Source organism: Mus caroli, unplaced genomic scaffold (assembly GCF_978045245.1).
Source record: "Mus caroli unplaced genomic scaffold, Mus_caroli_1 scaffold_18, whole genome shotgun sequence".
NCBI lineage: Eukaryota > Metazoa > Chordata > Mammalia > Rodentia > Muridae > Mus > Mus caroli.
Window position 1 is genome coordinate 6197293 of NW_028227273.1, and position 13165 is coordinate 6210457.

Here is a 13165-nt window from a genome sequence, read left to right on the forward strand (position 1 = left end):
ACACAGAATGGTAACTGGCTAACTTCTGCCCACTGCTCACTGCATGCAGCCACTCAGTACTTCATTCACCGCATATGGATCTACCTGGGAAATGGGCATGCCCCTCTCCCATTTTAAAGACAAGGAAACCAATACAGAGGGATTTAAGTAGAGCTCCAAGGTTGGCACAACATGACAGAGCTAGAGTGGGAATCCAAGAAGTCCGTCTTCAGAGTTCAGGTCTTCGCTAAATTAGTAAGCAGTTGGGGTATCTGCAGACACGAGTATATCCAACCCCTAGAAGTACTACACTATGGACACACACGGGCGCGCGCTCTCACACACACACACACACACTCACTCCAGGAAGAGTTCCTCAAAGTAGAAAAGCAAGGCTGATCACAGGTCACGTGTCAGGCCAGTAGAGCCTGCAACAGGATTCCTACTCCCCTTGTGTGTGAGCTGGCCTCAGTGGCATCCATGTATTATTTCTTGCCTTTGAACACTTCCCACTCAAACTGTTTCAGGGTCAGTCAGTGTGACCAAAATCACAACAGGAATGCCAATGGGGCTAGACAAGGGTCCCATAAGACTATAGCTTCCACATCTTTTGAAGCAAACTCCCTAAGAGATGTTAGGTGTCATGTCATGAGAACATCAAATGCCCTCCAGAGAAGGGCACATGAGGAACAGACTTCAAGCCTCCCTCTAGCACTAAGTTACCAGGCTTGTGAATAAATAAATTTCAGCCTCTTGAGGTAAATCCCCTAGACAGTGCCGCCTTCAATGACTGCAGCCCCAGTGTCAGGGAAGTCAGGAGCCACAACTCCCTAGTCAGCTGACCAGAAAACCAGGGGATAGCCAATGTCTGCTGTTTGAAACTACTAAGTCCAGGGTATCTTACTGTCCAGTCAGACAAACTGGACATACTCATTAGCATTTTAGCTTTTTTAGTTAAATAAACTCTTGCAGACATCTTTATATCCTTTTTAGAATTACCTGGGTAGGCGGGCAAAATCTCTTGGGCAAAAGAAAGCACGGGGACGCCGGGCGTGGTGGCGCACGCCTTTAATCCCAGCACTCGGGAGGCAGAGGCAGGCGGATATCTGAGTTCGAGGCCAGCCTGGTCTACAAAGTGAGTTCCAGGACAGCCAGGGCTACACAGAGAAACCCTGTCTCGAAAAACCAAAAAAAAAAAAAAAAAAAAGAAAGCACGGGGACTGAGGGAAATAGCAAGCAAATCTCTTTTGCTCTCAGTTCAGCCACACCAACCCTGAAGAGCCACCGTACTAACTGGATATGCCCTGTCCCACGAGACGCCTCAGCAGAAGGAACGAGAGCGGGCAGGGTGCAGTGGCTTCCTGGCCCAATGACAGAATCACTGCCACTGCACACGGGACAGAAACATGCCAGCAAATCAGCCCTCCCAGCAAACAAATGGAAACGACCACTGTGCCAGCACTGTCAAAAGGTTGCACAGGTCTCAGTAAGGGAAGGCTTCTGCCCTAGCTCACCCTCCGGGCCTCCAGGAAAGCCACTTGGCTCTCCTGGCCTTCATCCCATTCCTCCCCTCCGGGACGTCACATTCCAGTCACAAGTTCGCTCAGCATCCCCCATCAGCCCCCACCCACCATGCTTTCCTGCTCCACGGTTCCTGCCACACAGCTACTTCTGGGAGTTGAAATAAACAAATACAAACAAAAATCACTACCTCTTTTACTCCCTTCAAATCCTGCTCAGTCTTCAAGGTGCTCAGATGAGAGCAGCACGCACCTCCCTGGCCCACTGGCTCCCACACGCCGACCACACTGGATGCTGGCCACGTGCTCCCTCGCTCATTCAGCGTGTCCCTTGATGGCTCCCTCTGCAGTCTCCTAATAACTCCTCTAGCAATAATCTCGTAACACCCTGCATTTGCCATACACTGTTTTCATGAAGACCATGACTTCCAATTCCTTCCCCGTCTTGGCTCATACACACAAGTAGTCTGGAAAGCATCCCCTATTTGTTGTCCCCATTTGTCCAGGGCAACAGAAGGAATTTTGAGCATTTTACCTTCTGATTCAACGGTGATATAGCGTCTATGGCAGAATCAACAGGGAAAATCTGAATCCTCTGTTCTGTGTAGGTGTGAAAGTTCAGAAGAGCCGGTACAAGATCCTGAACAAAAGCCAGGGCCTGCCCAGCAATATCTCGCATCTTCAGCTTTAAAATGCAAAATACGCAGAGTCAGACAGTTGCTTTCAAACACTTGAACCCCAGTGACACCACGAAGGTCTTACATCCACTTGTTCCCACTTGGATACCGGTGCCCTCCTGTCCAAGTTAACTTAGGAAGCCTACTCCCCAAAACAAAAGCCTGCCTCAAAAAGGAAGACATCCCATAACTCAATTCTAATATGAGAAAATGAAAGAAATATTTTCAAAATCAGTAGTACTATTATGTTAGCACATGCTTTTAATCCCATCACCTGAGATGCAGAGGCAGGGGGATCTCTCTGAGTTCAAGGCCAGCCTGGTCTACAAACTAAGCTCCAAGCCAGCCAGGGATATATGCAGTGAGATACTGTTTCAATAAAATTAAGTCATTGGTATAGTACTAGGTAAAGGTGCTTGCCGCCAGTGCTGCCAAGGCTGCTGATCAGAGTCCAGGACACCATAGGAGGAGAAAATAAACTCAGACAAGTTGTCCTCAGGCCTCTGCCTGTGAGCTCTCCCCACAATAACATAAAAAATAAATTAAAAAAATTTTAGCCGGGCGTGGTGGCGCACGCCTTTAATCCCAGCACTCGGGAGGCAGAGACAGGCGGATTTCTGAGTTCGAGGCCAGCCTGGTCTACAAAGTGAGTGCCAGGACAGCCAGGGCTACACAGAGAAACCCTGTCTCAAAAAAAAACCAAAAAAACAAAACAAAACAAAAAAATTTTAAACCATTAGCACCTGAACTCAATAAAAGCAATTCACACAGTTTAAAGAAACGGATGTGAGTAGCACATGAGCTGGCACACGCGGCAGAGAGCCAACACTGACTTGACTCCGTGGGATGCTGTGTGCCCCGCAGAAACCAAGAACACACTCACTCCATCCTTTACCTGGTGTCGCCTATTGTGCAAGGGAACGTTGAGAGCGTTGTACAGATGACACTCTACAAAACAAAAGGGGGGCGTTAGAGCTCACCTCAGCCTTCACAAGACGAGCAACTGCAAAGTCAGCTTCCTCAGTACCCGAGATGCAGTACCTCAGTCACAGCACGGGTGTGTGTGGTGTGTGTGTGTGGTGTGTGGGTGGGGGTGTGTGTGGGGTGTGTGTGTGTGTGTGTGTGGCATGCACAGGGAATGTGGTCTCTCAGTAAGCAGCAACTGTTTCCTTCTTTAACTCCTGCAGCTCTTGGTGATGTCCCTGCTGTCGTCAGCCATTCTATAAGAACCCTGGCCAGACTGCCACACTGGCCTCCAAACAAAAGGCTTCCCTGACAGAGCCACACTTTCAAACCCACCGCAGCCTGATGCTGCTGGTCCCAGTACCTCAGTTCTCTTCCCCGGGCGGTTCCAGTCTCCTCCAGCCTCTTCGTGTACAGGCTGCCACCTGCCTCTGGTGTTGCCCAGTGCCAGGCAGCACACTGCTTGTAGCTGTTTCTAAGGCCCTTCGCCTCCTCTTAGCACGTCAGTCACTCTGTCCTCTGTTTCTCATCACCTCGGCCTTCTCGCAGTGCCCCTGGAGCCTTGCTTCTTGTCCCTCTGATGCTGGTCTATCACTTCAAAAATGCCCTTTGTTAACAACACCAGAGGCAGGTCTGCTGCACTAGTCAACGTAACTTCACTGGGGCCTTCAATTATGCCAGGAAATCATCTGTCTGCTAGGACCAATCTGCTGTCTGCTAGGACCAAGCCAAAGTGAAAATAATTTTTAAAAAGAAAATATCTGTGTGTGTGAGTGTGATTATATATATATCACACATGTGCAGGTGTCCAGCAAGGCAAGGAGGGATGCAGACTCGCCAGCGTTTGCCTGAGGTGGGTGCTGGGAGTCAAACTCAGGCCTTCTGCAAGAGAAGCACGTGCTCTTGACTGCTAAGCCATACCTCCAGCCCCATAGTGCTCTTAAACTCCCTGACTCCACATCAGAGTCTGAAGTCCACAGCTCAGCTAATCCTCTTCCTGGGCTATAGCAATAGTTCCTCCTGACTGACTGGGAGACCGAGTACATCTCTTCCTCTTCATTCTACTCCTCTCCTCTCCTCTCCTCTCCTCCCCTCTCCCTCTCTCCCCTCTCCTCCTCTCTGAAACAGGGTCTTTCTATATATCCCAGGCTAGTCTCAAGCCTGCACTCTCAGGGCCTCAGCCTTCCCAATGCTAGTATGACAGGAGGCATGCAGCACATATCCAGCCCTCCCTCCTTTACCTAGCCCATAACCGATCCTCTCTGCCCTCGCCCATTTCTTTGCTCCCACTGGCTAGATAAGCGTCACTTTGTCAGTCCCCTAACATCTACCTCTGGGTCCTTGTGCTAGCAACTGAGTAGACATAGAAGTCCTTCCCTCAAACATTACTAGCCCTCTTAAAGTCACAAGATCCAGTCAGCAGGCTCAGCTGTCTTTCCAGTGAACTGTCTCTGACCTCCCCAAAAGCTGGGTGCAGCAATGAACAACATCACCGGAAATACTTCCCGTCATGAAAATCTGTGCTGTTTCCCTGACCTTCCTCTGCCTCCGCCCCTCACTCTCCAAGGGGCCTGCACAGGCCCCTCACACTGTGTCCTTGTTCCCAGGCCCACACAGTGCTCATCGGGGCCAGCAGGACCAGCATGCTTCACTCCTGAGCTATGTGAGACAGTGTTAAACCTTTCCATCACCCGGACGGAGCCCAGGTGCACCTCACTATTCACATCCTGCTCCCCCTCTCCAGTAACAGCTTAGACCACAGACACCTCCCAGAGGCCAGTGCGTCAGAGGTGCAGCGGACATGTTAGAGTGCTATTATGGGTGGAAGGAACGTTCTGGTGAGATCCCATGCAGAAAATTACATCACTGAAAAAGTGCTTTTCAGAGGGATATGGGACCCCAGCCCCTTCCTCTCTCTGCCTCCCTATTGCCCTTACGTGCCACCACCACCACGATGGATGCCCTGCCTTACCACAGGCCCTACAGTGGCACATCTGAACCACCAACAGACACCCCTGAGGCCCTGAGCCCAAATAAACCTTCCCTCTTTTTGACTGACAACTTCAAGTAGTTTTGTCGGGACAGAAAGCTCCCCATCTGAGGTTTACTTCTGTCTGCGCTCCCCGTGCTCTGCCCCTCCCCTCCCTTGCCTCCCCTAGCCACTCTCCTCTTCCACAAGATCCTGCCCCTCCCTGCTCGCTCAGGCCCACATTTCCAGTCAGCACACAGAAGCCCTCTCCTTTCCCACTCTATGCTCCAGACTAACCGTGTAGGTGCAGAAATCCCAGGGCAGGGGCTCACTCAAACAACTCTCCTTGCACCTCAAAGCCGTGTAAATAAGTCCTAAGTCCTTACCCGAGAACTGACTGGCCATTGTCCCTCACATCCCCCGACCAGAGCCTACTGCTACAGTTAACTACCGTTCCGTTCCGCAAACATCACGGTAGTTTTCATCCCATATATTACACTCTCTGAAATTCCCTGCTTCTCTTCCCTCGGTTCTTTCCTGCCTCCTCAAAAACAAACAAGCAAACAAATAAAACAAAACAAAAACAAAAACTGGCTCTTGCACACAGGTCTGGATACTTCCTCTGAGAAGGTTGCTCCAATCACCCACAAGAATGAGGGCCCCTTCCCTTCCCTCGCAACTCCAAGTAGCTCTGTACAGCAGAGACGAATCTAAGCGTCTAAAAACAACCAACCCACGGATGGTGTGACAATAATCTAAAGTTGGAGGACAGGTAATTATTGGAAGCGGAAGGATAAGTGCATATGATCCGGACGTTGCAATGCCCTCTCATTAACTGATAGAGTATTGAGGAAATGGCCTACAGGGCTTCCCAGCATAGCCAAGGTGCACTGCCATCGCTCACCTTAACGGAGAAGATGGTAACAGCACTGTTGTCAAGGGGAAATTTAGGCTGCTGATACAGAAATGGCCTATGCTGATTTAATTATTTTATGTGCTTGTGTGTCTAGCCTCCATAAACAATTAGTCACAAAAACCATTACAATGCACGTCTGTGTAGCACGTGCATGCTCACAGCAGCAGATCCCCGGAACTCGCATTCTACAGTTGTGAGCTACTGTGAGCATGCTGGTCACCGAGCCCAGGGCCTCGGAAAGAGCACTTGGTGCTCTCGTGTCCAGCCCTGTCTCCAGCCCCTCGGCGCCGACGGCAGTGGGCCTTCAAAGCACTGTTTTATCTTCTCTTTCCTCTTTTTTTTTTTTTTTTTTGTTCCCTCTGGGCTTTTCTAAGAAAAATTTAAGGGAACTGAAAATTGAATTTCAAACATAGCTATAGAAAAAGGAAGCAAGTATTAACTTGATTAGAGGCTTCACATTTTAAAGATATTTTCTTTTAAATGTTATTTAGTTTGCTAATTTTTAAAAACTCATTTATTTACTGGAGCAGGTGAGAGCAAGCCCTGACTGCCACGGAGATGGAGTCAAAGGACAGCTTTGCTGAGTCGGTGCTCTCATTCTGCCATGTGGGTTCTGGGGACTGAACTCGGGTGTCAGACTTGGCAGCAAGCGCCTCTGCCACTGAGCCTTCCCACTGGCTTCCCACTGGCTTCCCACTGGCTTCCCACTGGCTTCCCACTGAGCCTTCCCACTGGCTTCCCACTGAGCCTTCCCACTGGCTTCCCACTGGCTTTCCACTGGCTTCCCACTGGCTTCCCACTGGCTTCTCACAGAGCCTTCCCACTGAGCCTTCCCACTGGCTTCCCAAACAAATATTTTCTTTGCTTTCAAGAGTTTCACTTCATTCTTACCTAAAGGCTAAATATCTAAACAGCACATGAGTGCTGTTCCAGAGTACTGTTTAAGTTCTCGTTTGTCACTTCAGGATTCGTGAGCTACGAGGTCATCCCCAGGAATGGGAGGAAACAGAGGCTAGGCTTTGCACCAGCTTCCTGTCACTGGGGATTCCCCCAGGGGATTCTGGGGACAGAGGCAGAAGCTAACAGGCCAAAAAGACAAATCTCACTGTGGGCATACGTACATACCCCCCAAACCCACATCTCACTGTGGGCATAGGTACATACCCCCCAAACCCACATCTCACTGTGGGCATACGTACATACCCCCCAAACCCACATCTCACTGTGGGCATACGTACATACCCCCCAAACCCACATCTCACTGTGGGCATACGTACATATCCCCACAACCCACTGAACAATTTCTCTCATGCAAATGTCCCACCACTTCATATGCAGGTAGGTTTTACCTTGGGATATGAGAAATGCAGTAAAAAGCACGCACTAGACATCTCCCAAGAATACTGGCTTTGGAGCACTCCAGAGATAATTTAAGAAAGAGCCACAGTTTATCAGGAGAGCCAGGCAGAGCCCTACACTGGGTCAATCTGGGTGTTTGTTTGTTTGTTTGGCTGAGAAGATTAGAAATTATCTTAATTTATTGGCTACCACAGATAGACTCAAAGATACAAATAGCAGAAACTTACGTTTATGTAATACCTACTTGTATCATTGAAAGGGACTTTCTCATTGATGATTGATAAGGATTCCTCTAGTCTACCTGACAAATCTTCATGAAGATTCTTCAGCTGTAACTGACTGGAAGAAAAAAGAACCCACAAAACCACATTACTACCAATCAGTGAATCCTCAATTGCTTGTTACCCCAAGAGCTGGCAACGAGCTTTCAGACAGCTGAGCCAACATCTGGGACACTCTGCTGAGAGCTGTTCAAAGGTGACGTCAGGGGGCACCAGTCCCATGCAAAGCCCTGGGACTTCTGGGATCTGCCACGGCAACAGTCTCCTACACAGCCTGAGCCATAGATTTCCTCTCTACTACCCATGTTTATTCAGCTATCACTGCACAGTTTTTAAGTATTATACCAATTTATTTTTTGTTTGAGTTCAAAGGCTTGTGATTTCTGTTTCATTTAGCACAGATAAATACTGAAAAGAAAAAGAAATTGAAAAACATTAAGACTATGAATATCTTTAGTACATTGCTTTGCAATGCTCTTAGGTTTGGAAACCTCTCAATTAGATCCTATAACTTCAATTTTATTCAAAATGTACCATAAAGAAGTTGGCATTGTTTTGTCGGGTTTCCTGCTGAGGAATATTAGGCAGTCCCTGTCCCAGGAGAGTCAGAAACACAAATACCCAGTCCAGTCCAGGAGGCCGAGAGTAAGATTTCCCAGACCTTCTGCAGAGGCCAAGCAGAGACTACTTTGTCAAGATGCTGCGGCCCCACCCCACAGTGACCTGCTCCAGTCTTATCAACTCAGAGACAGAAAAAAAACAAAAAGAGAGAGAGCTAAAGAGAGCCTGGCTGGTGGCTTAGAGCTCATGTTCCCACATTGTTCCCTTAGAGCCCGTGTTCCCACATTGTCCCCACACACCATTCTTCTGTTCGCAGTCGACATTCCTTGGCCTCCTTTTCTAGAGTCTGAGATTTTACCTGAATTTGGGGGGAAAAAAGAAAAGAAAAGTTGACAGTTCAGCCTAGGGGCTGAGCTCCCACACAGCACCTCAAAGCTCAGAGGAGCCGGAGCTAGATCTTAACATGTCACCCCGAGCAGCGGGCTTACTTCTAGCTTTGCCTTGTCATTCTGGAGTTTCTCAATGGTCTCCATGTACTTCCTGGTCAGGCCATCGATCACAGCTTGGTGCTGAGCAGCTTCTGTTTCGAGAGTGGCCAGCCGACTCCTCAGCTCTGCTTCCACGTGCCTGTGATGCTCGTCTGCTTCGAAGAACTGTGAGGAAAAGACACTGACTCTTCTAAAGATCCCAGGGCCAACAAGCAGGGATGGCAGCCACTAATCGTCCTGGGGCTGCAGTGTGGCTGGCGGGAGGTGAGCTAACCATACCAGAGCACTTACTGACAGAAGGAACAGGGGTCTACATTCTTACCCTTCCTCTACAGAGGCGGAACAGCCTACACAGTGTGTCACTGGTCTCAGAGTTAAACACAACAGACAGGACAGTAAAACGCAGCAGCCCACCCCCCACCCCCCCAAACCCATACCTCCTTTCTTTCAGACCCACCAATCTCCACTTGGAACAGCTATTCATAGGCAATTCACCTGAGGCACTGGTCCTAAAACTTACAAAGCTATTTTCCTTAATGAGTCTGATACTAATTAAGAGTTATGAATACTTAGATTTAAAGTGCTCTGAGATCACATTTTTCAAGAATGTTCTGCAATGACATGTAATTTATTTACATGAATGCATGTGTGGAGGTTAGAAGACAAGGGTCATTTTATGGTCCCAGGGACCGTATGAATTCCAGGAGTCAGTCTTGGCAGCAGATACCTTTATGCACCACGCTATCTCGTGGACCCTAAGATCTATCAAAGTTGGGCATGGTGATTGATACCTGAAACCCCAGCACTTGGGAAAGCAAACAGGGGAGCTAACATTCCGAAACCATCCTCAGCTGCACAGGAAGCTCAAGGTCAATGCGAGCTACAAGAAACGCTGCCTCAAAGATAACGCCACCACCACCAAACACCTAACAACCCATGAACAAAGATATAACTAGACACCACAGACCATGGAATAAGCCCCCACCAAATGACCCGTCTCATCAGTTCCTAGGTAAAGTGCCGAGTCTACTTCAACTCCAAAGACTCTGAACACATGTGCATATTCACAATGTCATGGCTTACACATGTGCATATTCACATTGTCATGGCTTGTATATCCTTGGGCCAGGGAATGGCACCATTTGGAGGTGTGGCCTTGTTCGAATAGGTGTGACCTGGTTGGAGTAGGTGTGTCACTGTGGGTGTGGGCTTAAGACCCTCACCCTAGTTGCCTGAAAGTCAGTCTTCCACTAGCTGACTTTGGATGAAGACATAGAACTCTCAGCTCTGCCTGCGCCATGACAGCCTGGTTACTGCCATGCTCCCACCTTGATGATAAATGGACTGAACCTCTGAACCTGTAGCCAGCCCCAATTAAATGTTGTTATTATAAGACTTGCCCCCATAATCAGCTTCCAAATGCTGACACCATTGTATACACTAGCAAGATTTTGCTGAAAGGACCCTGATATAGCTGTCTCTAGTGAGACTACGCTGGGGCCTAGCAAACACAGAAGTGGATGCTCACAGTCAGCTATTGGATGGATCACAGGGCTCCCAATGGAGGAGCTAGAGAAAGTACCCAAGGAGCTAAAGGGATCTGCAACCCTATAGGTGGAACAACATTATGAACTAACCAGTACCCCGGAGCTCTTGACTCTAGCTGCATGTGTATCAAAAGATGGCCTAAACTGGGCGGTGGTGGCTCACGCCTTTAATCCCAGCACTTGGGAGGCAGAGGCAGGCGGATTTCTGAGTTCAAGGCCAGCCTGGTCTACAAAGTGAGTTCCAGGACAGCCAGGGCTACACAGAGAAACCCTGTCTTGAAAAGACCAAAAAAAAAAAAAAAAAAAAGATGGCCTAGTTGGCCATCACTGGAAAGAGAGGCCCATTGGATATGGGGGGACTTTTGGTATAGCATTGGAAATGTAATTGAGGAAAATATGTAATAAAAAATATTTTAACCATTGCATACACTAGCAAGATTTTGCTGAAAGGACCCAAATATAGCTGTCTCTTGTGAGACGATGCCGGGGCCTAGCAAACACAGGAGTGGATGCTCACAGTCAGCTATTGGATGTATCACAGGGCTCCCAATGGAGAAGCTAGAGAAAGTACCCAAGGAGCTAAAGGGATCTGCAACCCTATTGTTGGAACAACATGATGTACTAACCAGTACCCCGGAGCTCTTGTCTCTAGCTGCATATGTATCAAAAGATGGCCTAGTCGGCCATCACTGGAAAGAGAGGCCCATTGGACTTGCAAACTTTATATGCCCCAATATAGGGGAATGCCAGGGCCAAAAGAATGGGAATGGGTGGGTAGGGAAGTGGGGGGCGCTATGGGGGACTTTTGGGATAGCATTGGAAATGTAATTGAGGAAAATATGTAATAAAAATATTAAAAATTAAAAAAATATTTTAAAAAAAGAAAGAAATTAATGTGATAGAGTAGAAGTAAACAATAAAGAAATATGAGTCCAAAAAAAAAAAAAAAAGACTTGCCTTGGCTGGGCTGGTGAGATGGCTCAGCAGGTAAGAGCACCCAACTGCTCTTCCAAAGGTCCTTAGTTCAAATCCCAGCAACCACATGGTGGCTCACAACTATCCGTAACAAGATCTGACTCCCTCTTCTGGTGTGTCTGAAGACAGCTACAGTGTACTTGCATATAATAAATAAAACTTTAAAAAAAAAAAGACTTGCCTTGGTCATGGTGTCTGTTCACAGCAGTAAAACCCTAACTAAGACACACATCAAGCTATGTGTGAGATTTAAGAAACAAATCGCAGCCACAGTACATATTTAAGGACATAGAAGATATTAAAAACCCATGCAGACAACAAGGTAACTATTTAAATTAATTTTTCTACTTCTCAGACTAAAACCCCATTTCTTTTAAAGATCTGTGTGACTGATGTGTATGAGTTTTTGTCTGCATGTTTTGTACCTGCATCATGGGCAGACAGTGCCCCCGGGGGCCAGAAAAAGGATCCCCGGAGCTGGAGTTACAGGCATTTCTGAGTCATTAAGTGGGTGGCAGGAACTGAGCCTGGGTCATCTAGAGAGCAGCAAGCACTCTTCACAAAGCTATCTGCCAGTTACACTGCTTCAGACGCTCACTTATGTATTGTGGGTGGGGGCACATACAGTGCACAGGTGGAAGCCAGAGAACAACCTGTGGGAGTTGGTTCTCTCCTTCCATGGTGTGAGACCCAGGGACAGACATCAGGCCGTCAGGCTTGACAACCGGGGCCTACCCACTGAGCCGTCTTGCCACTCTGTACTTCAGTCTTTTGTCACCTGTATGTGCAGCCGTTCGTTCTCCTCGATTTTCTTTTGCAGGTCTTCATCAAAGACGCTCTTCTGCTCTTGGCTCAACTGAGAAGAAGATTCACCACTTTTCTGAGGAACAGAACAGGTTATGTCCACACAACTTTGATCCTTTAGAGAAACATGCTAAGTAAGGCACACAGCAGCTCTACGACCTTAGTGGTTTGTCTCGTCTATGTATTCACCATTTTCAAGCATCCCGACAGAAGTCACACGGTCCATCACTTAACATTGCCTATGGGACAGCAAAGACTCCAAGACAGAGGAAAAATAAATGAGTTTGTCATTTTTTGCATATGAACTCAGGAGTTGCTGAAAGACAGAACAGCAGAAAACCTGGACTCAGCCTGACCTTTTAGTTTGGGGGAGATTACATTAGAGTCTGAGCTACTGTTACATTCCTTTAAGAAATTCCATTCATTTAGTATTTATTTATTTATTTATGTTCACAAACAAATAAGTCCACATAAACTTCGATTTAGATTAAAAAAATAACCATGTTAAAATAAACATGCTATACACACAAGAAAAAAACTAAGCTTTTGAAAACAATCCCCTTCTTTTTCAATATTAACTTTTCCACTAAGAAGAATGGCGGTATTTAGGAAATCTAAGAACGAACAGTTGTTTCAGGGTGACACACAGAACAGAGACTGCATGGAGCTACCTAACAAAGGCGCTGTGTTTACACTCTATGCCCTTTCTGCATCTCGCTCATCACTTCAAATGAAGTCGCCTGCTAATCCACAAATTGGTGATGAATATAGCTATGTAAGAAACCAGAAGATACTAAATGTCCATCACATTTAAAACACACACACACAAAAAAAAAATACATTAAGCCACATTATGGAATGACTTATTCGTAGTAGTCCTCAGTTTCCCAAACTTGGAAGCTTCAACAGGACTCACTCACAAGTCTTAGGCACCTCTCAGGAAGAACTAATCTGGTACGTTAGCCAGGCATGGAGGCTCACACCTACAATCCCAGGACTTAGGAAGCTGAGGCAGGAGAACTGCTACACATCTGAAGCCAGCCTAGCCCACATATTTAATACCAGGGCAGCCTGGCTGACAGAGTAAGACCCCAGCTCAAAAAAATAAAACAAAAACACCCAATAG

The 13165-nt window shown here is 47.4% G+C and overlaps 1 protein-coding gene across 1 annotated transcript in view; it reads right to left on the reverse strand.

Moving 5' to 3' along the window:
- Positions 1 to 13165, reverse strand: part of Ppp1r21 (protein phosphatase 1 regulatory subunit 21) — a 62775-nt gene that overhangs the window by 31801 nt on the left and 17809 nt on the right. Inside the window, exons 4-9 of the mRNA XM_021186002.3 lie at positions 12014 to 12115; positions 8714 to 8878; positions 8525 to 8583; positions 7628 to 7722; positions 3072 to 3124; positions 2035 to 2184 (exon numbers count right to left, since the gene is read on the reverse strand). Of these exons, the coding sequence (XP_021041661.1) occupies positions 2035 to 2184; positions 3072 to 3124; positions 7628 to 7722; positions 8525 to 8583; positions 8714 to 8878; positions 12014 to 12115 (624 nt within the window). The remainder of the gene's footprint in view (positions 1 to 2034; positions 2185 to 3071; positions 3125 to 7627; positions 7723 to 8524; positions 8584 to 8713; positions 8879 to 12013; positions 12116 to 13165) is intronic.